Source organism: Epinephelus lanceolatus, chromosome 14, assembly GCF_041903045.1.
Source record: "Epinephelus lanceolatus isolate andai-2023 chromosome 14, ASM4190304v1, whole genome shotgun sequence".
Lineage (NCBI taxonomy): Eukaryota > Metazoa > Chordata > Actinopteri > Perciformes > Serranidae > Epinephelus > Epinephelus lanceolatus.
Genome location: NC_135747.1, coordinates 38,394,133 through 38,419,336, shown reverse-complemented (window position 1 = coordinate 38,419,336; position 25,204 = coordinate 38,394,133). Strand labels below are relative to the sequence as shown.

The window sequence follows — 25,204 nt, the reverse complement described above, 5'->3', positions numbered from 1 at the left end:
TATATTCTGGTTTCCTACTTCAAAGTTATTTGTTACTTTTTTCTGTTCTATAATAGTGCCAAATTCCATTTGCTGATTTTCAGTATCCGTACTGATAATTCAAAACAGCTTTCCATTAACTAATAAATCTGACAATATATGTGTATTTGGCACTCAGTTCAGCTTTGTGTTTACTGTGAAAGGAAACCAAGGAAAAAATGGACAAGAATTTGACAATTGACCTGAACACATTTGGATGAATGTTTCTTCTCTTTGAAATCCATGCAGTGTCACTGAAATCCTACCTTGACTAATGTGGGGTTACTGGGAGCACTGGTTGGTTCTCTACATTTGAAGAGCCTGGAGGTACTGCTGGCCGGTCCGATGCCAGCGCCATTTTCAGCCATTACGCGGAACTCATACTCATTGCCCTCAGTGAGGTTGGTGACACGGTGTCTTAGCTCTGTGATGGGTCTCTTGGAGGAAACCTTCACCCAAACCAGGCTCTTCTTCTCTCTCCTCTCCAGAATGTAGTGTTTGATCTCATTGCCTCCATCTGACCGTGGTCTGGTCCAACACACGGTGATGCTGTTTCCAGTTACATGGGTGGCATCTGGGGTACCTGGGGCATCAGGCACAGCTAAGGGGAAAAGCAGAAAACATGGCATGTTATGAAAGTCAAGTTGTGAATGAAAAGGCCATTTGTCATTTGTTTTCTGTCAATATTCAAGTGCAATCAATTGGGTTACATCTTTAACTTTTGGTCAGTATGTCAAACGGTAAATACTCCTGAGTGACTTTACTTACTGTACTGCATCTGTGCAATGAAGGGATCAGAGTCCAGTGGTTTGCCAACACCAAACTTGTTGACAGCAGAGATTCTGAACTGGTATTCATTCCCTTTGATGAGGTTGGTGGCATTGTAAGAACAGGCCTCGCATTTGGAGGTGACCAAGGCCCAGGTGATCCTGGATGTCTCCCTCTTCTCCACCACATAGTGGGTAATGGCAGCACAGCCATCGTTCTCTGGCGGGTTCCACCAAACGGTGCACTTATCAGCTGTGATACCCGTGAAACGGATGGGACCCTCAACAGGTCCAGGGGTATCTGAAGGGAAAGGAAGGAGTTACATTGAAAATGGTCATAAAAAGGTTTGAAAGTGTTTATAATGTTAGACATTAAAACATAACTGTGTGTTTACCAACCTTGTACTCTGACGTTGACTTCAGCCTTCCTGGTACCAGAGCTGTTCTTGGCCTCTATGGTGTAGATTCCACGGTGGTTTCTGTCAGCATCACGAACAAATACACTGCTGGTGCCAATGCCGGTGGTGATCTCGATGTCAAACATGGTCCTTTTGTCAATCTCTTTGCCATCCTTGTACCAGATAATCTGGGGGACGGGACGTCCAGTGATGCTGCAGTTGAGCTTAATGTTCTCACCAGCCCTCAGGGTGAGCACCTGGTCTGGAGACCATATGACATCCGGAGGAACTGGAGATGCAAAGAGAATGAGCAAATGAGGAATCAGCACAATCAAAGAGATGTAAGAAATCTACTCATTATGATAATTTGTCTTTTCTTCAATTTGTAAATACTTACTGCTCTCATCCTTGGTCATAATGTATCCAGAGGAGTTGGATGGTGGACTGACCGTGCCTACGGCATTCCTGGCAATGACTCTAAACTCGAATCGGTCTCCAGGAGCCAGACCGGTTACGGTGAACTGGGTGTCAGAGATATCAGTGAAGTTGCATCGCAGCCATTTGCCTCTACCTTGGCGCCTCTCCACACTGTAGGCCACAATTTTGCTGCCACCATCCTTCTTGGGAATGTCCCATTGCAGGGTGACTGAGTCTCTTGTTGTGTCGATGCAGACAGGGTTGCCAGGTGGATCTAATTGAAAAGAGAGAGAAGCAGTGCTTGGTGTGAAGTCCTGAAGTAAAACAGGAACAAACAAGATCTACATCAACCTTTTCTTCCAGCGTTTGCAAGGCTAAACACAAATTAAATTGATATTTATCTTATATGACAATGGGCAAAACCGCAAATAAAGCACACTGCCCAAATGTTGGACCGCTTCTTTAAGTACAAAGTTATTCCTCAACATAGATGAATGTAGTCTTTAACGTATACCTACCAACAGGGGAGATAGCGAGTGCATGTTTGCTCTGTTCACTGACAGGGCTGAGTCCGGCGTTGTTCTCAGCATAGACTCTGAAGGAGTACTCCAGACCCTCCAAGAGACTAATTATCCTGTACTCTCTGTTGGAGATGATGGTGGAGTTCACTTTCTCCCACAGGAGGCTATTCCTGTCCTTCTTTTCAATATGATAGCCCATAATGGGTGATCCTCCGTCAAAGCCGGGGGCCTCCCACTTGATGGTCATGCCATCACTGGTGACGTTGAAGGCTACTGGTTTTCCAGGAGGCCCTGGTGGTTTGTACTGGTGCTGGGCAACAACGTCTGAGGAGATGAGGGGTTCACTGACTCCATACTTGTTCTCTGCACGGACTCTGAACTGGTAGTGAGTTTCCTTGACAAGGTTGGGAATCTTGAATGTGGTCCTGACAACACTGGAGCAGACCATCTTCCATACGGCCTGGGAAGCCTCACGTTTCTCCACGCTGTAGCAGGTGATCTCACCACCTCCATCCTCCTTCGGCTCATCCCAGGATATGATGATACTTTGGGCTTTAATCTCATCATAGCGTACGGGACCAACAGGCACTGAGGGGGGTCCCAGAGTGATCACATTAATATCAAAGAAGTTCTTGATGACTCTGTTATCCAGAACCAAGGTGTACTGGCCAGCATGCTCCTTCTTAACTCCTCTGACTGTGATCGCAGTCTTGTTGTCAGTGGTCCTGAAGCGAATCTTATCACTTTCCTTCAGAGGTATGTTATCCTTTAGCCAGCTGATGGCAGGTCTTGGTTTACCCTTGAAGGGCAACTCAATGTGGATATTCTGACCAATACGAACAGCAAGCTCTCCATTGGGGTAGTCACTGAGGTTGGCCTCGGGTGGAATGATAAAGTCCTTCACTACAATCGGTCCAATCTGGGAATAGTCACTGTTGCCCTTCTCATTCTTGGCCATTACTCTGAAGTCCATGATAGCGTTCTCCTTGAGTCCTGTCACCTCGCAGCTTAAACGCTTGCATGTTGCTCCCAAAGTCCAGGTGGGATCTTCTTCGGTTCTCTTCTCAATGATGTATTCAGTGATGTAGCTGCCACCATCATGGTCAGGTCTAGTCCACTGCAAGGTAACAGAGTTCTTTGTAGAGTCCGCCATCACCAGGTTTTTAACTGCTCCAGGAGTTTCAGTGGCTCTTACAGGCTCAGCAGTTTCGCAGGTGTCGCCCACACCGTACTCATTTTCAGCAGATACACGGAAGAAGTAAGCCACATCCTCCTCCAGGCCCGTCACCTTGTAAGTTGTGTTAGGACACTCGGCAGTGATCACCTGGTAAGCCTTCATGGTGGAAGCCTTCTTCTCAACAATGTAATTGGTGACAGAGGAACCGCCTTCGATGAGAGGAGCCTCCCAGCTGAGAGTCAACTTCCCCCTTGTCACGTTCTTGACCATCAGTTTCTGGCAGATGGCTGGACTGTCCAGAACCTTTAGGGAAACGATAATTATCTTGGGCTCTCCCACGCCATTCTCAATCTCCAGCAGGTACTTGCCGCGGTCATCGCGGGTGACCTTCGGGATGAGGAGTGTGGTGGCTCGCTCAGTGCTAGTGATGGTGTAGCGGTTGTCACCAGCAATGTTGCGGTCACCACGGCGCCAGGTGACATTGGGGGTGGGGCGTCCCTTCAGGGGAATAAACACTTCTACATCACGGCCGGCCCTGGCTGTGTACTGTGTTGTCATGGGAACATCCAAGTCCAAATCGGCCTCCTCTGTTGGAGAGAGGTATACACAAACGGGAAAGAGCAGTAATTAATAATGACAAAAATATGCATCAAAAGAAAATAATACAATTTACACAGTATAGCAATCAATGGCAATAATTAGAAGCTGTAAAAATGATAGAAAATAGTTTTTTAATGCTTCAGTGAACTCCAGTCATGCTTATTATCAGTATGTTTTTATCTTGATTATAAGACAAATACAAAAGACCCATGTCCTGTGTCAAAACCATAGAGGGATCTGTATGAATACAAACCCAAGATATCCTTGGCTTGCACAGGCTGATACATCTTGATGTCTTCTCCTTTGCCCTTGCAGTTGACAGCAGAGACTCTGAAGAAGTAGTAGGTTCCAGGTTTGAGGTGAGACACCACATACTCACAGGTTGTGACCTGTGGGTTGATGGTCACCCATTCTTTGTCCTCTACATTCATCTGGTCTAAAATGTAGTGTGTGATTTCACTGCCACCATCATAGACAGGCTTTTCCCAGCCAAGGGTAATGGAGGTCTTTGTAGAGTCGACTACACGCAGCTTGGATGGCTCTCCAGGCAGATCTGGAGAAGACAAAAGGGCATGAATGTAATCAGCGGTTCCATGTAAAGACCTCAATAATTAAGAAATCCTAAGTGATTGTAAAAGCTTACCGATGGGGTCGTAGGCCTTGTAGAGATCAGAGGCCTCAGAGTACTTTCCTGCTCCAGCCTTGTTAACAGCACAAACTCTGTATTGGTACTCATTGTTCTCCACCAGGTTGGTGACTTTCTGCCTTGTGTCTCTGATGGTGCCCTTCACCACCTGGTCATAAAATGGACATTATAATTACTCACGCATGCTAGTCATTAGTTTGGCATCTTTTACACTTGAGCATAAAATCTGTAAAGACTGGTCACAAACAAACCTTGAACCACTGCAGACTCTTCTTCTCCCTCTTCTCTAGGTAGTAGCCATCAATGTCACTGCCTCCATCCAGTGCTGGTCTTTCCCAGATCACTGTCATAGTGGACTTGGTGATCATGGTCACTTTAGGCTTGGATGGCTCACTAGGAGGAACTGTAAAAAAAAAAAAAAAAAAATCCGGTTAGATGAAAAGAACTAATTTTCCATTGTTTGAAAAAAAAAAATCCATTGAGCCATCCACATGTAAATTATATTAAATAACACACTGAAGTGTAGTGACTTTTCAAAAGAAATAATTAGCTCTGGATTGAATGGTAGTTGCTGGTAAGATGGTAGGTTTACTGTGTTTGCTTACCGAATGCGTTCTTTGCAATTATGGGTTCAGACTCCAGTGGGTCTCCGATGCCATACTTGTTGACTCCACGAACTCTGAAGATGTACTCATTGCCCTGGATGAGTCTGGGTACGTTAACAATGCAGTCGACCATTTTCTCTGAGACAACGGACCACATGACCCTGCTGGTCTCCCTCTTTTCCACAATATAATGCGTTACCATGGCACCACCCTCATCAGCAGGCGGGGACCACATGATAGTGATGTTGCTGGCTGTGACCTTCTTAAACTGAATCTCTCCAGCAGGAGGGCCTGGCTTGTCTGGATAAGGGGAGGACATATTGATGTACATCAGAGTCTACACAATATATAATATCAATTTCATGCAAGGCAAAATACTGCCATAAATACAGATGCTAAATAATATCTGAATACCTTGAATGAGCAGCCTGACAACGGCACATGCAGATCCCAGGGAGTTCTTCACCTTGACCTCATATGTTCCAGAGTTCAGACGAGTGGTTTCCCTCAGGAACAAACTGGTGGACTCGAATGTGTGTTTGAAAGTGAGCTGGGCAGTAGGCTCAAGCTCTCTGCCATCCTTAAACCACTCAATTGTAGGAGCAGGTTTGGCTTTGATATTGAACTTGAGCTCCACATTAGACTCAGCCAAGTACTTGACCTCGCTGAAGTACTCTTGAGGTATGTCAATCTCTGGGGCACCTGGATGATAAAGCAAAAAAACAGGCAGGTGAATTCAAACTCTGATAGATGTATGCATCACACATGATAAAACATGATTTACAAAATTGGTGTGGGAAAGTATATTTCCAAAATGTGATTTCCAGTTTCACAATAATGCCATGGACTGTCCAAAATGTAATGTCAATTCTCTGAGGAGTGTGAATGTGCTCAATTTTATGGGAAACAACAGTTTGGGAAAAAAAAAGAAAAAAAAAAGAGACCTACCGTAGGTGTCCACGCATCTGGCTGGCCCAGCAGTCATAGATGGGTTGCTCACTGAGCCAACAGCATTTTTGGCCATGACTCTAAACTCATATGACTCGTCCTGGATTAGGCCAGTCACAGCAAAGCGGGTGTCTGTGACATTGGTGATGTTAGCCTTGGACCACTTAGCACTAACACCCTCTCTCTTCTCAATGATGTAACCAGTGATTGGGGATCCTCCGTCATAGATAGGCTTTTCCCAGGCCAGACTTATGGAGTTCTTGGTGATGTCGCTAATGCGCAAATTGACCGGTGGCTCTGCAGAAACACACAGTGGGAACTCATTATAAAACAGCTGTTGCTAAGAGGTAAAATCAGATTTCCCCAACTTTCATAAAAGGTTTTGACATTCCACTCACCACAGGCATCAATAGCCAGCACTGCATCAGAAACTTTGCTAAAGGCACTGATTCCAGCAGCGTTCTCTGCTGCAACCTTGAACTCATAAATAAGTCCAGGACTGATGCTGGTGACCTTGAAGTGTGTAGCACGGATCACCATTTTGTTGACTCTCTGCCAAAGTATGCTGTTCTTGTCTTTCATCTGGAGATGGTAACCAAACACATGGCTGCCACCATCTGACTTAGGCTCCTTCCAGGCTACAGTGATGCTCTCCCTGGTTACAGCAGTAATCTCTGGAGTTGATGGAGCTTCAGGAATAGCTGAAGATAAGAGTAAGAGTTGAAGAGTGTTAACATGTTCATTGTGACAAACAGAGTTGGAAAAAACAATAATGCTAAGTTTAAAGAGGGAAGCACAACAAAGACCACTCACTGTAAGGAAGGTTGACAGCAACAGTTGGTGAGTCGAGGTGCTCGCTAATTCCATATCTGTTCTCAGCTCTGATTCTGAACTGGTACTCCAGGCCTGTGGTCAGCTTCATGATCTTCATGGTGCAGCGGGCCACAGCAGAAGATACATCCATCCAGTTGGCTGTGGTTGTCTCTCTCTTCTGGATGATGTAATTTGTGATGGGACTACCACCTTCATATGCCGGTGGGAGCCACGTAAGGCTAACGCTGTCTTCTGTAACATCAAACAGCTCCACAGGTCCAACAGGGGCACTGGGGCGGTCCAAAACGATAATATTTATAAAGGATTTAGTGGTTCCACTAGAATTGGAGGCAGTGATATCGTAGCGTCCTGAGTCTCCAGCATTGCTCTCACGCAATGTGATCTTGATGCTGTCAGGGGTAACTTCAGCGTTGAACCTCATTGTTGACTTGAGCAGCACATTATCCTTGGACAGGGAGACTTTAGGCAAAGGCCGGCCTGTCAGTGGGATCTCACATTTAAGGGTGGAGCCAGCTCTGACATACACTGTGTTGTGGGGGAAGTCCTTCATGTTGATCTCAGGAGATTCTGGAGCAAAAAAAGTGACAATGGGAGTTATTGCATGGGAAAGTGGGTGCAATATTGTGCCATTTCACTTAGTTATTTTCTGGTTATATGCAATAACCACAAGTACTGGGTGATGGCTTATTCTATTGCTTATTTTTCTTAGTCCTCACTAATCACATTGTTTAATCTAATAAATCTGTTACTCACCAAGCTGGTCTTTGACCACAACAGGGGTAACCATTTCCTTATAATCACTGAAGCCAGCAAGGTTCTCTGCTCTGACTCTGAAGAAGTACTCAGCATTCTCTCTCAGACCAGACACTGTAAAGTGTGTGAACTTGGTTACACCACACTTAAACCACTTCTCCTGGCCTTTCTCCAGAGCTTCCACCAGGAACCCAGTGACTCTGCTGCCTCCGTCTTGTTCTGGTTTGGCCCAGGCTATGGACACACTCTCCTTGGTCACATCAGTCACACCAAGCTTTGGTGGTGGGCTTGGTTTTTCTGGAGAAAGAGGACATGATGTGTGTTATTCAAATGATCAGGTATTTATCTTTACAACAATACAGATCTATAACGTTACTGACTCAAAATTTAGTACCTGTAATCTTGGTTCCTTCTTTGGTCTCAGCAGAAACACCAACACCATACTCATTCTCGCCTGTCACTCTGAAGAAGTAGACTCCTCCCTCTTGCAGGTCTGTCACCTTGTATGTCAGTCTGTGGCATGTGTCAGTCAACCTTGTCCAACCTTTCTTGCTGGCCTCACGGATATCAATAAGGTAGTTCTTGACTGGTCCTCCTCCTTCATTCTCGGGAGTATCCCAGGTTACAGTAGCGGAGGTCTTGGTTACATCCTTGACCTCTATACTGGCAGGAGGTCCAGGGGAATCTAAGACTCTGACACTGAGTGTCAAGGAGGCAGTCCCTGATACACTGGACAAGGTCACAGTGTATTTGCCGGAGTCATTGCGAGTTGCTTTCTCTAAGGTGATGGAGGTGAAGGTGTCTGTTGTGTCAATGACAGCACGAACTCTAAGGTCAACATCAGGCTTTGTCCAGGTTACACTGGGGATTGGTTTGCCTCTAAATGGCACTGTCATGGTGAATGAGCTCCCATCCTTCACAATAAGAGTCTTCCTCATCTCATTGCTGATGTCAAAGACTGGCTCCTCCTCCTTTTCTTTGGCAACCTGTTTGTCTGACTCAGGACTGGGCTCGCTGATTCCAATCTTGTTAATAGACTCGACAACAAACACATATTCAGCTCCAGGTGTCAGTCCAACCACTGTAAACTCTGTGTTCGTGGTATTCCGGACTCCAACAAACCATTCATCATCTAAAGTCTTCCTGTATCTGACTCTGTAACCAGTCACAGGTGCTCCACCATCAAATAGTGGCTTATTCCATGACAGGGTGACTGTGGTCTTTGTAGAGTCAATGATTTTAGGCTTAGCAGGAGGTGAAGGCAGGAATTGTGGGTCTTCAGCCTTGACAAGTGCGCAAGGGATGCTGGGAGCACTAAGGCCAGCAGAGTTCTCTGCAAACACTCTGTACTCATACTCACAGCCCTCACGAAGGTGTGAGGCTTTGACTCTGAGGTCGTAAACAGGTTTCTTATTGACACGACACCAGCGAAGCCCAGTCTTCTCTCGCTTTTCAATGACATAGCCAGAGATACTGCTGCCACCGTCAGAAACTGGTCTTTCCCAACATATGGTCATTGCCTCACTAGTAACTGAGGTGACCTCAACATTAGTGGGAGCTGCAGGCACAGTGAATGGATCCATTGCCTTTGCTGGCTGACTCTCCAGGGCCTCACCATCCCCATATTTGTTGACTCCCCTGACTCTGAAGATGTACTCATTTCCTTTGAGCAGCTTGGTCACTTTACAGGTGGTTGCCTTCATGTCACCATAGACAAGGGTCCAGGCGAGGCGACTGGTCTCACGTTTCTCAACAATGTAGTGCATGATTTCAGCACCACCATTCTCCTGAGGGGGGCCCCATGTTATGGTGCATTTCTCTGCTGTGAGGCCAGACACTGCCAATGGTCCTGAGGCAGGCCCAGGTCTGTCAAGAACCTTACAGTTGACAGCCACAGACCTGGTTCCTGCCACATTGTGCAGGGTAAGGACATACTGGCCAGAGTCCCTCCTGATAGCATCCCTGACAATAAGTGTGGTTGTGAAGTTGGTAGAGGTGATTTCACACCTAGCCTTGGCCTCAATCTCTTTTCCATCTTTAGACCATGAGACAACTGGGAGTGGACGGCCTGTGATTTCAGCATCAATTCGAATTATCTCTCCAGCCTTAATGACAACAGGCTGTCTGAGCCTATCTTCCAGGATAATAGTGGGAGGGTCTACATCATCCTTGACTGTGATAGGACCAGTGCTCTCTGAGGGAGCACTCAACAGCTCAGCAGAATTCTTAGCAATGACATGGAAGTCATACTGGACATCCTCTGTGAGGCCTGTGACATCGAAGTAGGTGTCTTGCAGGTTGGTGAAGTTGCACTTAAGCCAACGGCCATTGGGAAGTTCTCTACGCTCCACAATGTAGCCTGTTATCTTTACTCCACCATCATACTCTGGCTTCTCCCAAAAGAGGGAAACTGAGTTCCTGGTGATGTTGGTGACTCTAAGATTATGTGGAGATTCACATGGATCCCTGGCTGCCACAGGCTCACTGGGTTTAGTGCATGGACCAATTCCAGCAATATTTTCAGCATAGATTCTGAACTGATACAACAAGCCCTCTTCAGTGCCTGTCATCTTAAACTGGTTCTCAGTCAGCAGACCTCTGTTGAACTTGGTCCACAGGATGCTGCTTTGTTCTTTGCATTCAATGTGATAACCAATTACAGGGCTGCCACCATCACTGGCAGGTCTGCCCCATACCACAAGCATGCCATACTTGGTGGCATGGGAAACATGGACGTTGGTAGGAGGGCCAGGAGGCTCAAAGGGATACTGAGCAATAACAGGAGCAGAGTCAATAGCAGAACTCTTGCCATAGCGGTTCTCAGCTGCAATACGGAACTGATACTCTGTTCCCTGGGTGAGACGTGTCACTTTGATAGATGTCCTGGCTACTGTGGCTGAGACAATCTGCCATGCAGTTGTAGTTGTGTCTCTCTTCTCCACCACATAGTTGTTGATTTGGCATCCACCATCATAAGTTGGTGGATCCCAAGACAGAGAGATGAAATCAGCACTCACTTCATCCATCTTAATGTTGCTGGGTGGGCCAGGTTTGTCCAGGACTATAACAAATATTTCAGCTGTCTTGGTCCCAACTGAGTTTGTCAAAGTAATCTCATACTTTCCTACATCCTCTTTGGTTGCATCCTTAATAACAATCTTGGATGATGTCTTGGAATTAAGAACATTGACCCTGGTTGTCTGCTTAAGTACCTGGCCGTCCTTCTTCCAAGACACGTCAGGTTGAGGTCTGCCTTTGAAAGGAACGTCAATCTTAAGGTCATCTCCTGCTTTTACACTGTATGTGTCATACAACAGGTTGATGATGGGCTGGACCGTGATGTCCCTCACCACCACAGGGGTAGCAAGAGGCTTGGCATCACTCTTGCCCTTATCATTTACAGCAGTAACTCTAAAGGAGTATTCCTCTCCAGTTGCAAGTCCACCAATAGTAGCTTCAAGTGCTTTTACTTCACTGCACACGTTCCATTTGTCATCTCCCTTAGGCTGCATCTCCACAATAAATTTTGTAATCTTGCTGCCTCCATCATGATCAGGTTTCTCCCATGAAAGAGTGACAGTATGTCGGGTCACGTCAACCAGGACAACCTTCCCAGGAGGCAAAGGAGCCTCAGCCACCTTGACTTGATCTGTGAAGGCAGGCAGACCTACTCCCAGCTCATTCACAGCCAGCACACGGAAATAGAATCGACCTCCCTCCTGCAGGTCAGAAATAATGTACGAGTTCCTCACACAGTTGGTGCAAACACTGGTGAAAGCCATTCTCTTTTGCTCTCTCTTCTCCACAATATAGTGTGATATCTTAGCCCCACCATCGATCACAGGGGGCTCCCAGGAGATAGCGACAGAATTTCTCTTCACATCCTTAACTACCAGGTTGGTAGGAGCGCTTGGGGAATCCAGAACTCTGACATTGATGAAGGCTGATTTAGAGCCACTGAGGTTCTCAAGGTTCAGAACATATTTGCCAGTGTCAAATCTATCAACATTCTCAATCACAAGCATTGTGTAAGAGCTTGTGACCTCAATCTGGGCACGCTCATTCAAAGTGCCATCAGCCTTTGACCATCTGACCTCAGGCTCAGGCTTTCCTCTGATTGTTACAAACAGACGCAAAGTGGCAGTGGCGCGAATATTAACCATCTTTCTTAAGTCAGCATCTAGTTCAATTTCAGGAGCCTCCAGCTTTTCTGCAGCAATCACAGAACCAGGTAGGTCCACATGCTCTCCTGCTCCCTCTGAGTTAACAGCAAAGATGCGGAAGTTGTACTCTGCATTCTCCTTCAATGTCTTTACTGTGTAGTGAGTGGTCTGAACACCAGTGGGTGATGTGCAAGATATCCACTCATCATCTCCTGCCTCCTTCCTTTCAACAACATATCCACTGATCTGTGCTCCGCCATCGTAGATAGGCCTGGACCAGGACAGAGAGACTGTGGTGCTCGAATGGTCAGTGACTTTGGGGTTATTTGGAGGACCTGGTGGATAAATGGCATCACAGGCCTTGATGTATTCGGATGGTGCGCTAGGCTTTCCCACACCAGCAGCATTTTCAGCCGAGACCCTGAATTCATAAGAGTGGCCTTCTGTGAGGCCAGCGCATCTAAATCTTAGGTCACTCAGCCTCTTCTTGTTGCACTTGGTCCATCTGATGCCATCCTTATCACGTTTTTCAAGGACATATCCTTCAATCTCAGCTCCTCCATTATTCTCTGGTCTCTCCCATGTAAGCACTATAGAGTCCCTTGTGATAGCGCTGGGCTCTGGGGTGGAGGGGGCACTGGGAGTGGTGAAGGGGTTACGAGCAATAACAGGCTCAGATTCCAAAGGCTCACCAACACCATATTTATTTACAGCTGTGACTCTGAAGATGTATTCATTGCCAGGCAACAGTTTTGTGATTTTGTAGCTGATGGCCTGGATCTTGGGCTCAACCATGGTCCATGACAAACGACTGGTCTCTCTCTTCTCAATAATGTAGTGAGAGATAGCAGCTCCACCATCGTGTGAGGGATGGCTCCAGTGCAGATAACATTTCTCGGCTGTGACCCCCTTGACTTCTAGTGGGCCATCAGGAGGTCCGGGTCTATCCAGAACTTTAACATTAACTGGGATCATTTTGACTCCTCCCACATTGACAAGTTTGAGAGTGAAATGACCACCATCCACTCTGATGCAATCCTTGACTGTTAGGATGGTACGTGTAAGTGTGGTCTTGACCTCCATTCTTGGTGTGGTTTTGTCAATCTCCTTTCCGTCCTTTAACCAAATGACTTCAGGTAGAGGCTTGCCAGTGTAGTCAGCATCAATGACAAAAGTCTCACCAGCATTAACAACAGTCGTATCCTTGAATTTAGAATCCAAAGTGGCCTCCGGAGCCACAATTTCATCTTTGGCTGTGATTTCTCCTGTGCTCTGAGAGGGACGGCTGGAAATGCCAGCAGCGTTCCTGGCAATGACTCTGAATTCATAAACACAGTCCTCAGTCAGGCCAGTGAGTGTGTACTGCGTATCAATGATGTTGGTGAAGCTGGCCTTCATCCAGCGGGTATCTGGGTGCTTCCTCCTCTCGATCAAATAGCCAGTGATTGCACTGCCTCCATCATACTGAGGCCTAGTCCACTGAAGTGTTACAAGATTTCTGGTGATATTAATAGCCTCAGGAGTGCCTGGTGGGTCACAGGGGTCCCTGGCTACTGTGCTCTCAGAGACCTTGCTAGCTGGGCTAAGTCCAGCAATGTTCTCAGCATAAACTCTGAATTCATACTCAATACCTTCTTCTAGCTCTGTAGTCTTGAAACGTGTTTCTGGGATTAAAAGCTTATTGAGTTTGGTCCACAAAAGGCTGTTCTTTTCTTTTCTCTCAAGGTGATAGCCTATGATGGGGCTGCCTCCATTGTTGGTGGGAGGTTTCCACTCAACAACCATGTTATCCTTGGTTGCAGCAGAAACAACTGGTGTTCCTGGGGCCGCAGGCTCACTGAATGGATACTGAGCAATAACAGTGGGAGAGACAATGGCAGAACTCTTTCCATATCTATTCTCAGCAGACACTCTGAATTGATACTCAGTGCCAGTCTTCAAGTTAGTGACTTTGATAGTTGACCTGGCAATAGTAGCAGACACAATCTGCCATGCAGTCGTGGTGGTGTCTCTCTTCTCCACAATGTAGTTGTTGATCTGACAGCCTCCAGTATACTCTGGTGGCTCCCAGGAGAAAGTGACAAAATTAGAGCTCACCTCCTCAATCTTCACAGGGCCTGTGGGTGGGCCAGGCTTATCAAGAATGATGACAGTGATCTCCTCTGTTGCTGTTCCAACACTGCTGGTGGCGGTGATGGTGTATTTACCAGAGTCTTCCCTATTTGCATCCTTGATGGCCAGCTTAGTAGATGATGGTGTACTGGATACATTTAGTCTGGTTGTCTCCTTAATAGCCTGCCCATCCTTCTTCCATTCAACTTTGGGAACAGGGCGTCCAATCACTGGAATCTCAATCTTCAGATCCTCACCATTCTGTATACTGTAAGTGTTGAATGTCATCTTGAATCTGGGCTCAATAGTTACGTCTTTAGCTGTGACTGGGGCAGCCAGAGGCCTGGGGTCACTCTTGCCCTTCTCATTGAAAGCTGACACTCTAAACAGATACTCATGGCCTGGGCTAAGGCCTGTAACAGTGCCGTCGCAAGTTTTGGTTGTGGCGGCCACCACCCATTCCTCTGAACCCACAGGCTGCATCTCAATGTAGTAGCCCATGATCCTGCTGCCTCCATCATGGTCTGGCTTCTCCCAAGAGAGTGAGGCAGATTTTTTGGTCACTTCAGTCAAAGTGACCTTACCCACTGACAGAGGAGGCTCAGAGGTCTTAACTGAGTCCTCTGTCTCAGCTGCCTGTCCCACACCAAACTCATTCTCCGCTAAGACTCTGAAATAGTAGATAGTTCCCTCAGTGAGGCCAGTGACACGGTAGCTTGTCTTTGTGCACTTGTTGTCCACATTAGAGTAAACTGTTCTGGTAGACTCGCGCTTTTCAACCAAGTAATTCTTGATTCTTGCACCACCATCAATAAGAGGAGGCTCCCAGGTCAGAGTGACACTTTCTCTCTTAATATCTTTAACTGTTAGATTCAGAGGAGCCCCTGGAGTGTCAAGAACTCTAACTGAGACAAAGGCTGATTTGGTGCCAGCACTATTTTCCAATTTGAGGATGTATTTTCCAGCATCATATTTGTCACAGATGTCGATGGAGAGCTGTGTATATTCTTCACCACTCTCTATCTGAACTTTAGTGGGCAGTTCTCCATCCTCCTTGGCCCAGGTGATCTCAGGAGTAGGACGGCCCTTGAATGGAATGCAGATTCTCATTGAGCCTCCTGCACGGACAACTATTCCCTTCCTGAGCTCTGAATCTAAAATCATCTCTGGAGGATCAATCTTATCCAAAGGTTTCACAACTCCCTCGAGCTCAGTGGGCTCACCAACACCAAGCTTATTGATGGCACATATGCGCACCTTGTATTCCTGGTGCTCTATCAACTTTTTGATGGTAAACTTCGTTGCATTAACTCCCATGGGTGGGGTGCATATGGTCCACTCCTCCTCATCAGCCTTGGTAATTTCCACTGCATATCCTTGAATCTCACAACCACCATCATAGATAGGCCGGTGCCAGGCTACAGTGATGGTGTCTTTGGCTGTGTCGACCACATGGACATTGGAAGGACAACCAGGTTCAAAGCTGGGGTCACAGGCTTTGAGGTATGGTGTAGGTGGGCTTGGTTGACCCACTCCAGCAGCATTCTCAGCAGATACCCTGAATTCATACTCATGGTCCTCAGTCAGTCCTGTTACTCTGAAACGCAAGTCTGTCACTCTGCGTTTGTTGCACTTGGTCCATCTCACTCCAGCTCTGTCTCTCTTCTCAACAATATAACCAACAATCTCACTGCCTCCAGTGGTCTGAGGGCGGTTCCAGCAGACAGTCATGGAGTCCCTAGTAATGTTGGTGATCTCCAACTCCTGAGGTGAGCCAGGAGGAACAAACGGATTTCTCATGATAACTGCTGCTGACTCAAGAGGCTCGCCCACACCATATTTGTTAACAGCCATGACTCTGAAGATGTACTCATTGCCCTTCAACAGTTTGGTAACCTTAATCATGGTAGCTCCACAATCACTGGAGACCACAGTCCATGCCAAGCGACTGGTTTCTCTCTTCTGAATGATGTAGTGAGAAATGCTAGCTCCTCCATCGTGCCTGGGAGGCAGCCATGACAGTGAACACTTCTCCTCAGTGACATTGCTGACAGTAATAGGTCCCTCTGAGGGGCCTGGTCTATCCAGGACCTTTACACTGAATGGAACAGTCTTAGTTCCAGCCACATTAGTTAGAACCAGCGTGTACTGTCCACCATCCACTCTGATGGCATCCTTCACAACCAGCAAAGCCTTGAAATCTGTATTTTTGATCTCAGCTCTTGCTGAGTTTTCAACTTCAACATTTCCCTTGAACCACTGAGCTGTGGGGATGGGCTTTCCTTCCACACTGGCCTCCAGACTGAAAGTCTCTCCAGCATTGATAACAATGGTCTGGTTGTACATAGGATCTGTCTCACACTTAGGTGGGTCAACTTCATCCTTGGCTGTGATGGATCCTGTGCTTTCTGAGGGCTTGCTGACAGCACCGGCTGCATTCCTTGCAATTACTCTGAAATCATATTTACTGTCTTCTGCCAGGCCAGTAACTGTGAATTCATGTTCAATGACGTTTGCAAAGCTGGCCTTCATCCACTTTCCTTCAGGAAGGTCACGTTTCTCCACTACATAGCCAGTAACCAAGCTTCCACCATCATACTCTGGAGGGGTCCATCTCAGCTTCACTGAGTGCCTGGTCACAATCACAGCATCAGGACGGCCAGGAGGATAACATGGGTCGCGGGCTACATACACTTCAGAGACTTTGCTGCATTTTCCAATGCCAACAATATTCTCTGCATAAACTCTGTACTCATACTCAATGCCTTCCTCAAGAGGAGTAGATTTGAACCTGCAATCTTGGATGAGCATTTTGTTGATCTTGGTCCAGAGGATACTGTTCTTCTCTTTCCTCTCCAGATGATAGCCTAAAATGGCACTGCCTCCATCAGATGGGGGTTTGTGCCACTCAACCACCATATAGTCTTTAGCATATGAAGCTACAAATGGTGTTCCTGGTGGGCCAGGCTCCTGGAATGGGTACTGTGCCACAACAGGCTCTGAATCAATTGCATAACTCCTTCCATATCTATTCTCAGCATAGATTCTGAACTGGTATTCACTGCCTGTCTTCAGATTGGTCACTTTTAGTGTGGTTCTGGCCACAGTGGCAGATACAACCACCCAGTTGGTTGTGGTTGTATCTCTCTTCTCAACCACGTAATTGGAGATTGGGCAGCCACCTGTATATGTAGGAGAATCCCAGCTAAGAGTAATACTCTCAGCACTGATGTCCTCCAATTTGACAGGGCCTGTTGGTGGACCTGGTTTGTCCAGGGTGATCACTTCAATTGTAGCATCCTTGGAACCCAGGGCATTGGTAACATTGATGCTGTACATGCCTCCATCCTCCTTGGTAGCGTCCTTTATGGTGAGAGTGGTGAGACGTGGTGAGTCAGTGACATTGACTCTGGTGGTTTGCTTGAGAGCTGCTCCATCCTTGGTCCAAGTGATGGTTGGTTTTGGATGACCAGCAACTGGGACCTCTATCTTGAGATCATACCCCACCTGGACATGGTAGGTGCTCATTTTGGGTCTAACAGCAGGCTCAATCACAAGGTCCCTTGCTACAACTGTTTGAACCAGTTGTCTGGGGTCACTTTTACCTTTGTCATTTACAGCAATAACTCTGAACTGATACTCCTCTCCCTTAAGTAGATTTGTCACTACAGCTTCCAGTGCCTTCCCACTAGCGCACACAGACCAAGTTTCACTGTCCTTAGGTGCCAGTTCAATTTCATAGTAACTGATCCTACTGCCGCCATCATGCTCAGGCTTCTCCCAGCTTAGAGTTACAGAGTTACGAGTGACGTCAACAACACTGACTTTACCAGGTGGCTGAGGCTTTTCAGATATCTTAATTGGTTCTGTAGTTTTAATGGGGAGACCCACACCATATTCATTTTCAGCAAGGACTCTGAAAAAGAAGATTCCACCCTCTGGAAGAGGCTCAACTTTCCATGACATCCTGTTACAGGTGGTAACTGGAGAATAAACTTTCCTAGTGCTCTCACGCTTTTCAACGATATAATGCTTTATCTTTGAGCCACCATCCAGAAGTGGAGGCTCCCATGTGAGACTGACAGAATTCTTTGTAATCTCTTTCACCAACAAGTTAGTTGGTGAACTAGGTGCGTCCTGGACTCTGACACTGATAAAGACTGACTTCACTCCGCTGGCATTCTCTGCAGTCAGGGTGTACTTGCCAGTGTCAAATATGTCAACATTCTCAATGACAAGTGAAGCATAGTTGCCCGTACAGTCAATCTGAGCAGTCTCCTTAATCTCGCCCTCAGCCTTGCCCCATTTCACCTCAGGAGCTGGGCGACCTCTCACAGGAACAAACAACCTGAGAGTACTTGCTGCTTTTATGTTGATCATCTTTCTCATATCAGCATCCAGGTCAAGATCGGGAGCCTCAAGCTTCTCCTCCAGTAGAATTTTTCCTGGAACATCAGCATGCTCTCCAACACCAACTTTGTTGATGGCACACACTCTGAATTGGTACTCGTGCTTCTCAAGAAGCTTTTTAACTGTAAACTTAGTGTCCTTGATGCCAGTTGGAGGAGTGCACATAAACCACTCATCAGTTACTGTATTGCAGGCCTCAACAATGTAACCCTGAATCTCACAACCACCATCATAGATAGGTTTGCCCCATGTCAGGGAAACAGTGGACCTAGATGTGTCCACCACCTTGGGGTTGTTTGGTGGACCTGCTTTGAAGATAGGATCCAATGCTTTGTAGTACACTGTTGGTGCACTAGGTGTGCCAACACCTGCAGCATTTTCAGCAGCAACTCTGAATTCATAGCTGTGGTTTTCTAGGAGGCCTGTTACTCTGAAGCGCAGCTCACTCACTGTGCGCTTATTGCATCTAGTCCATCTCACACCGTCCTTGTCACGTTTCTCAACAATGTATCCCTGGATAGGACTGCCACCATCATTAGTTGGTCTCTCCCAGGTCACTACCATGGAGTCTTTGGTGATTGTGGAGACTTCTACCTCTGTTGGTGGGCTGGGAGTGACAAATGGATTTTTGGCAACCATTGACTCAGATTCCAGAGGCTCACCAACTCCATATTTGTTGACAGGAATCACTCTAAAGATGTACTCATTACCAGGAAGAAGTTTTGTGATCTTCAGGTTTAGTGTCTGAACTTTTGGTTCAACTACTGTCCATACTAGTCGGCTGGTTTCCCTTCTCTCAACAATGTAATGGGAAACATCGCTACCTCCATCTTGCAAGGGAGGTTTCCAGGCAATGGAGCATTTCTCACTGGTGACCCCATAGATGGAGACAGGGCCTTCAGGGGGACCTGGTCTGTCCAGGACCTTTACATTAATGTTAATAGATTTCTCTCCTCCAACATTCTTTATGAGTAAAGTGTACTGACCTCCATCAACACGGATAGCTTCTTTAACAACTAGACAAGCTGTAAAGTCTGTGTTCTTGAGCTCTAAGCGAGCTGCTTCAGTAATTTCTTGGCCCTCCTTCAGCCAGTGTACTGTGGGCACAGGCTTACCATAGATAGCAGCCTCAAGCCTAAATGTCTCTCCAGCGTTTACCACCACAGCCTGGGAGTACTTAGTATCTAAGTCAATCCTGGGTGGATCCACCTCATCCTTGGCAGTGATGGCTCCAGTAGAATCAGATGGCTGGCTGAAGACACCTGCTGCATTTCTGGCGATGACACGGAACTCATAAATCTGATCCTCAGTAAGTCCTGTGACAACAAATTCTGTATCTAAGATGTTGGTGAAACTGGCCTTCATCCATCGGCCAGCTCCTTCCTTTTTCTCAACCACATAGCCTGTGATCTTGATGCCTGCATCGTATTCAGGTTTAGTCCATCTGAGTGTCACTTGGTTTCTTGTGACAATCACAGCTTCTGGTTTTCCTGGTCTGTTACAAGGATCTCTGGCCACTTGCATTTCACTCACTTTGCTGGCTTTGCTGACACCAACAATGTTCTCAGCATAGACTCTGAACTCATAATCGATACCCTCCTCAAGGCCAACAGCCTTAAATCTGGTCTCTGGGATAAGTTGTTTATTCTGTTTCACCCACAGTATACTGTTTCTCTCTTTAAGCTCCAAGTGGTAGCCCAGAATTTTGCTTCCACCATCATTGCTAGGTTTCTCCCATACAACCACCATACTCTCCTTGGTGACTGACTGGACCACAACAGAACGTGGTGAGCTAGGTACTTCAAATGGATACTGAGCAACAATGGTATCAGAAACCAGCACTGAGGACTTGCCATATCTATTCTCTGCAGCAATTCTAAACTGGTACTCAACTCCAGTCTTAAGACGGGCTGCCTTGATAGTGGTTCTGGCCACAGTAGCTGAGACAATCTGCCAGTTAGTGGTAGATGTGTCTCTCTTTTCAACAATGTAATTGTTGATAGCACAACCACCGTCATACTCTGGTGGATTCCAGGAAAGGACCACACTGTCAGCAGTGACTTCATCCAACTTAATTGGGCCAGTTGGGGGTCCAGGCTTATCTAGAACAACAACACTGATGTCTGTTGATGCTTCTCCAGCTATATTGTTCAGTTTGACAGTATATGTGCCCACATCATCTCTGCAAGCATCCCTAATAACCAGGAGAAGGTTTTTGTCAGTGGCTTCAGCATTAACTCTTGTTGTCTCCTTGAGAGCAACACCATCTTTGAGCCAAGTTGCTGTAGCCTTGGGACAGGCAACATATGGTACATCTATCTTCAGATCATCTCCTGCTAGCACACTAAATGTGCTGAAAAGAAGTTTGAAGGTTGGTGAGATGACTAGGTCTTTAGCCACAACAGGCACATTGAGTGGACGTGGGTCACTAACTCCCTTTTCATTGGCGGCTGAGATACGGAACATGTACTCCTCTCCCCGTGTAAGGCCAGTTACAACAGCCTCATTGGTCTTTACCACCATGACCTGGGTCCATTTCTCACTGCCTTTACCCTGCATTTCAACAATGTACCCTGTGATTCTGCTGCCACCATCATGGTCAGGCTTTTCCCAAGTTAGTGTGACGCTGGAGCTGGTAACTTCACGAACGGACACTTTGCCTGGTGGTAGAGGTTTCTCAGACACTTTAATTGGTTCAACAGTCTCTACTGGGAGGCCAATGCCAAATTCATTCTCAGCCAGGACTCTGAAAGAGTACATCTTTCCTTCCTCCAAGTTACCAACCTTCCAACTAGACTTAGGGCAGCTGGCACAGACTGTTGAGTAGGCCTTTCTGGTTGACTCACGCTTCTCAACAATGTAGCTGCGGACCCTGGAGCCACCATCAATGAGAGGTGCATCCCAAACAAGGGAAACTGAATCTTTGGTGACCTCCTTGACAATCAGGTTCTGTGGTGCTCCGGGAGTGTCTAGCACCCTGACATTAACAAAGGCTGATTTACTTCCCGAGGCATTCTCCACAGTCACTATGTATTTACCTGCATCAAATCTGTCAACATTGTCTATCTGAAGGGTGGTGAATGATGAAGTGATTTCAATGTTAGCTCGGTCCAGAGATTCTCCATGCTCTCTTGACCATTTAACTTCAGGTACTGGTCTACCCTTAATGGGAACAAAGAGTCTGAGTGTGCTACAGGCTCGGATGCAGACCACCTTACGCAGCTCTGCTCCAAGTTCAATTTCTGGAGGAAGCAATCTGTCTTCAGCCTTAGGGGTTCCAGGAACAGCAGCAGGCTCTCCCACTCCCTCACAATTAGTGGCACAGATGTTGATTTTGTACTCCTGGTTTTCTTTCAAGTTGGTGATGGTAAAGGAAGTGGCTACCCATCCCTTTTTGGGAGTGTGAATAGTCCACTCATCCTCCTCAGGAAGGCAGGTCTCCACTATGTAACCAGTGATTTCTGAACCGCCATCATAGACAGGTTTGTTCCAGGCAAGGGTAATGGAAGACTTGGTTGTGTCAAGAACTCTGGGATTCCCTGGAGGTCCAGGCTGGAAGATGGTGTCCTCAGCTTTGTAGAATGGACTCGAAGGACTAGGCTGGCTTAGACCAGCATTATTCTGTGCAAAAACTCTGAATTCATACTCATGTCCAGGTGTGAGGCCAGAGGCCTTGAATCGCAGGTCAGTTACAGTCCTCTTGTTGCACTTTACCCAGCGCAGGCCAGTCTTATCCCTTCTCTCAATTATGTAGGTGTTTATACTGCTGCCTCCATCGTGTTCAGGGCGCTCCCAGCAGACAACCATGGAGTCCTTGGTAATGGTGGTAACTTCAGGCTGCTGTGGTGGGTCACTGGGGACATAGGGGTTGGTACAAATGATAGGTTCAGACTCCCGGGGTTCACCTACACCATACTTGTTAACAGCCATGACTCTAAAGATGTACTCATTGCCCTTCAGAAGCTTGGTGACCTTGAACCTGTTTGCCTGAAGGTCTGTGGCCACATTTGTCCATGCCAACCTACTGGTCTCACGCCTCTGAATGATAAAGTATTCGATCTTGGCACCACCATCATGTGTTGGATGCAGCCAGTTAAGGACGCATTTCTCAGCAGTGACGTCAGTAACAGTGAGGGAGTCTGGTGGTCCAGGTCTGTCGAGCACCTTGACATTAAAGGTGAACTTTGCAAAGCCACCGGGATTGCTGGCAGTCAGAGTATAAGCACCTCCATCTCTTCTCAGGGAATCTTTGTTTACCAGAGTTGTGTGGAAGTCTGTTGTCTTTATCTCTATCTTGGCTGTATCCTCAAGCTCCTTTCCTTCCTTGGTCCATACCAGAGATGGGAGGGGCCTGCCAGTCACACTGGCCTCCAGCTTGAATACCTCTCCTGCCATGACAATAACATTGCTGCTATACAATGCGTCAACATCAAGCCTGGGCTCTTCAAGGTCATCTCTGCATGTGATTGCCTCTGATGGCTGGGATGGAGCACTAACAGCACCAGCTGAATTTCTAGCAAACACACGGAATTCATAAGTTGCATCTTCGGTCAGACCACTGACTGTGTAGATGGTTTCTAGGATGTTGTTGAAGTTGGCTTTGAGCCAGCGTCCATTGGGCATCTCTCTCCTCTCTATTGTGTATCCAGTGATGGAAAATCCACCATCTCCCTCTGGTTTGGTCCATGACACTGTCACCTCATGTCTGGTAATATTCAATGCCACAGGCCTGCCTGGTGCGTCAACTGGGTCCAAAGCATACATAGGCTCAGAGGGTTTGCTTGGTTTGCTGAGACCGGCCATGTTTTCAGCAGTAACACGGTGTTCATATGCAATTCCATCAACAAGGCCTGTTGATTTGAAGATATTTCCGATAACAAGAGCTTTGCTGATCCTCTGCCATAGAATGCTGTTTTTCTCTTTTCTGTCCACATGATAGCCAAGGATGGGACTGCCTCCATCAGAGGAAGGCTCATTCCAGCTCAGAGTCATAGCATCCTTGTTAAAAGATGTGACCACAGGAATGCCTGGCTGGCCTGGCACATCAAATGGATAGGCAGCAACCACTGGCTCAGAGATAATGCTTGGTCCAATGCCATATCTGTTCTGGGCCTTGACACGGAACTGATATTGAGTTCCAGTATTGAGCCTGGCTGCTTTAAATGTGGTGCGGATTACTGTAGCTGCCAACTCCACCCAGGAAGTACCAGTAGTCTCCCGCATCTCAACAATATAGTTGTTGATGGGAACACCGCCATCACTTTCTGGTGCCTCCCAGGATATGAGAGCATAATCACAGGAGACCTCTTCCAGCTTGATGGGACCAGTGGGAGGACCTGGAATGTCATGGACCAGGACTGTGATCGTCTCAGTCACTGTACCCAGCATGTTCTTTCCAGTCATAGAATACTGGCCTGCATCAGTCCTCTTGATCTCATTAATGTTGAGGATAGTCGATGTTGGTGTGACTTCAGTGTTGATTCTCTGTGTCTCCCTGAGTGCTATGTCTCCCTTCTTCCAGGAAACCACAGGTCTGGGTTTGCCCAGCACTGGAATCTCCACCTTGACACGGTCCCCTGCCTTGACAATAACCGTCTTCTGATAGACTCCACGCAAGTCAAATGAAGGAGGAGAAGTCTGCTCTTTGATAATAGCAGGCCTGCTTTCACGTGGGTCGCTCCTGCCTGATGCATTGACAGCCATTATGCGGAAGGTATATTCTGCACCCTCAATCAGATCTGTTACAATGTAGTCCAGAGCCTTTATGGTGGCCACATGGACCCACTGGTCAGTATCCTTCTTCTGGGCCTCAATGACGTATCCAGTGATCAAGCTGCCACCATCATGCAAGGGCTTGGTCCATGCCAGGCTGGCACTGTCAGCTGTCACATCTGTGACGTACAAGTTTTCTGGTGGAGATGGGGCCTGGGACACCCTGATTGGCTCAGGGGATTCAGCGGGCTCGCCTACACCCAGGTCATTTTCAGCAGAGATACGGAAATAGTAGTAAGCTCCCTCCTCAAGGTCTGTAAACTTGAAGGAACACTTCTGCCATGTAGTGCTAAGCACTGTGTAGGCTTTCTTGGTAGCCTCTCTCTTTTCAATAACATAGTTCTTAATCTTAGAACCACCATCGATTATAGGGATTTCCCACTGGAGGGTGATGCTGTTCTTGGTGATCTCTCTCGGCTTGACGTTGACTGGTGGTCCTGGAGTGTCCAAAACTCTCACATTAACAAAGCCGGTTTTCTTTCCAGCAACATTCTCCAGACACAGGTTGTATTTTCCAGCATCGTATCGAGTGCAGTCAGGAATAACCAGTAGAGTGTAGGACTCTGTGGTGTCAATATGTGCACGTGTTTTCAGGTTGGTATCATCTTTGCTCCAGGTTACTTCAGGAACAGGACGACCCTTGATGGGAACAAACATACGGATTGAAGCACGGCACCTGACCACCAGGGTTCTCCTTAATTCAGCATCCAGCTCAAAGTCTGGCAAAGACTCCTGGTCCACCAGTTCAGTCACTTTCTCAATCTCTGCAGGTTCGCCAACGCCCTCTGAGTTTATAGCGCTGACCCTGAAATGGTATTTGCCTCCTTTTTGAAGTTTACCAATAACATATTCAGTATTTTTTACTGGATACTGTGTCTCCACTTCCCAGTCATCATGTCCCTCCTTTTTGTACTCAACAATATATCCCTCTACATCAAGACCACCATCATAGTGGGGTTTGCCCCAGGCGAAGGTAGCTGTGGTTCTTGTGGTGTCTGTAATTCTGGCGTTGGATGGAGGACCAGGTGGATCTAATGAGCAAAAAAAAAACAAAACAGGAGTT

At 46.9% G+C, this 25,204-nt stretch overlaps 1 protein-coding gene across 26 annotated transcripts in view; it reads right to left on the bottom strand.

The window, feature by feature from the left end:
* The window catches only part of ttn.2 (titin, tandem duplicate 2), a 248,700-nt gene that overhangs the window by 20,952 nt on the left and 202,544 nt on the right, over window positions 1–25,204 (bottom strand). For all 26 annotated transcript variants that reach the window (XM_078174675.1, XM_078174686.1, XM_078174684.1 and 23 more), the window contains 15 exons: window positions 8,079–25,172; window positions 7,685–7,981; window positions 6,911–7,498; window positions 6,496–6,798; window positions 6,098–6,394; window positions 5,564–5,851; window positions 5,150–5,449; window positions 4,796–4,947; window positions 4,542–4,692; window positions 4,152–4,451; window positions 2,119–3,885; window positions 1,581–1,874; window positions 1,185–1,472; window positions 787–1,086; window positions 285–619 (listed from right to left, as the gene is read on the bottom strand). In XM_078174675.1, the coding sequence (XP_078030801.1) occupies window positions 285–619; window positions 787–1,086; window positions 1,185–1,472; window positions 1,581–1,874; window positions 2,119–3,885; window positions 4,152–4,451; window positions 4,542–4,692; window positions 4,796–4,947; window positions 5,150–5,449; window positions 5,564–5,851; window positions 6,098–6,394; window positions 6,496–6,798; window positions 6,911–7,498; window positions 7,685–7,981; window positions 8,079–25,172 (22,754 nt within the window). The remainder of the gene's footprint in view (window positions 1–284; window positions 620–786; window positions 1,087–1,184; window positions 1,473–1,580; window positions 1,875–2,118; window positions 3,886–4,151; window positions 4,452–4,541; window positions 4,693–4,795; window positions 4,948–5,149; window positions 5,450–5,563; window positions 5,852–6,097; window positions 6,395–6,495; window positions 6,799–6,910; window positions 7,499–7,684; window positions 7,982–8,078; window positions 25,173–25,204) is intronic.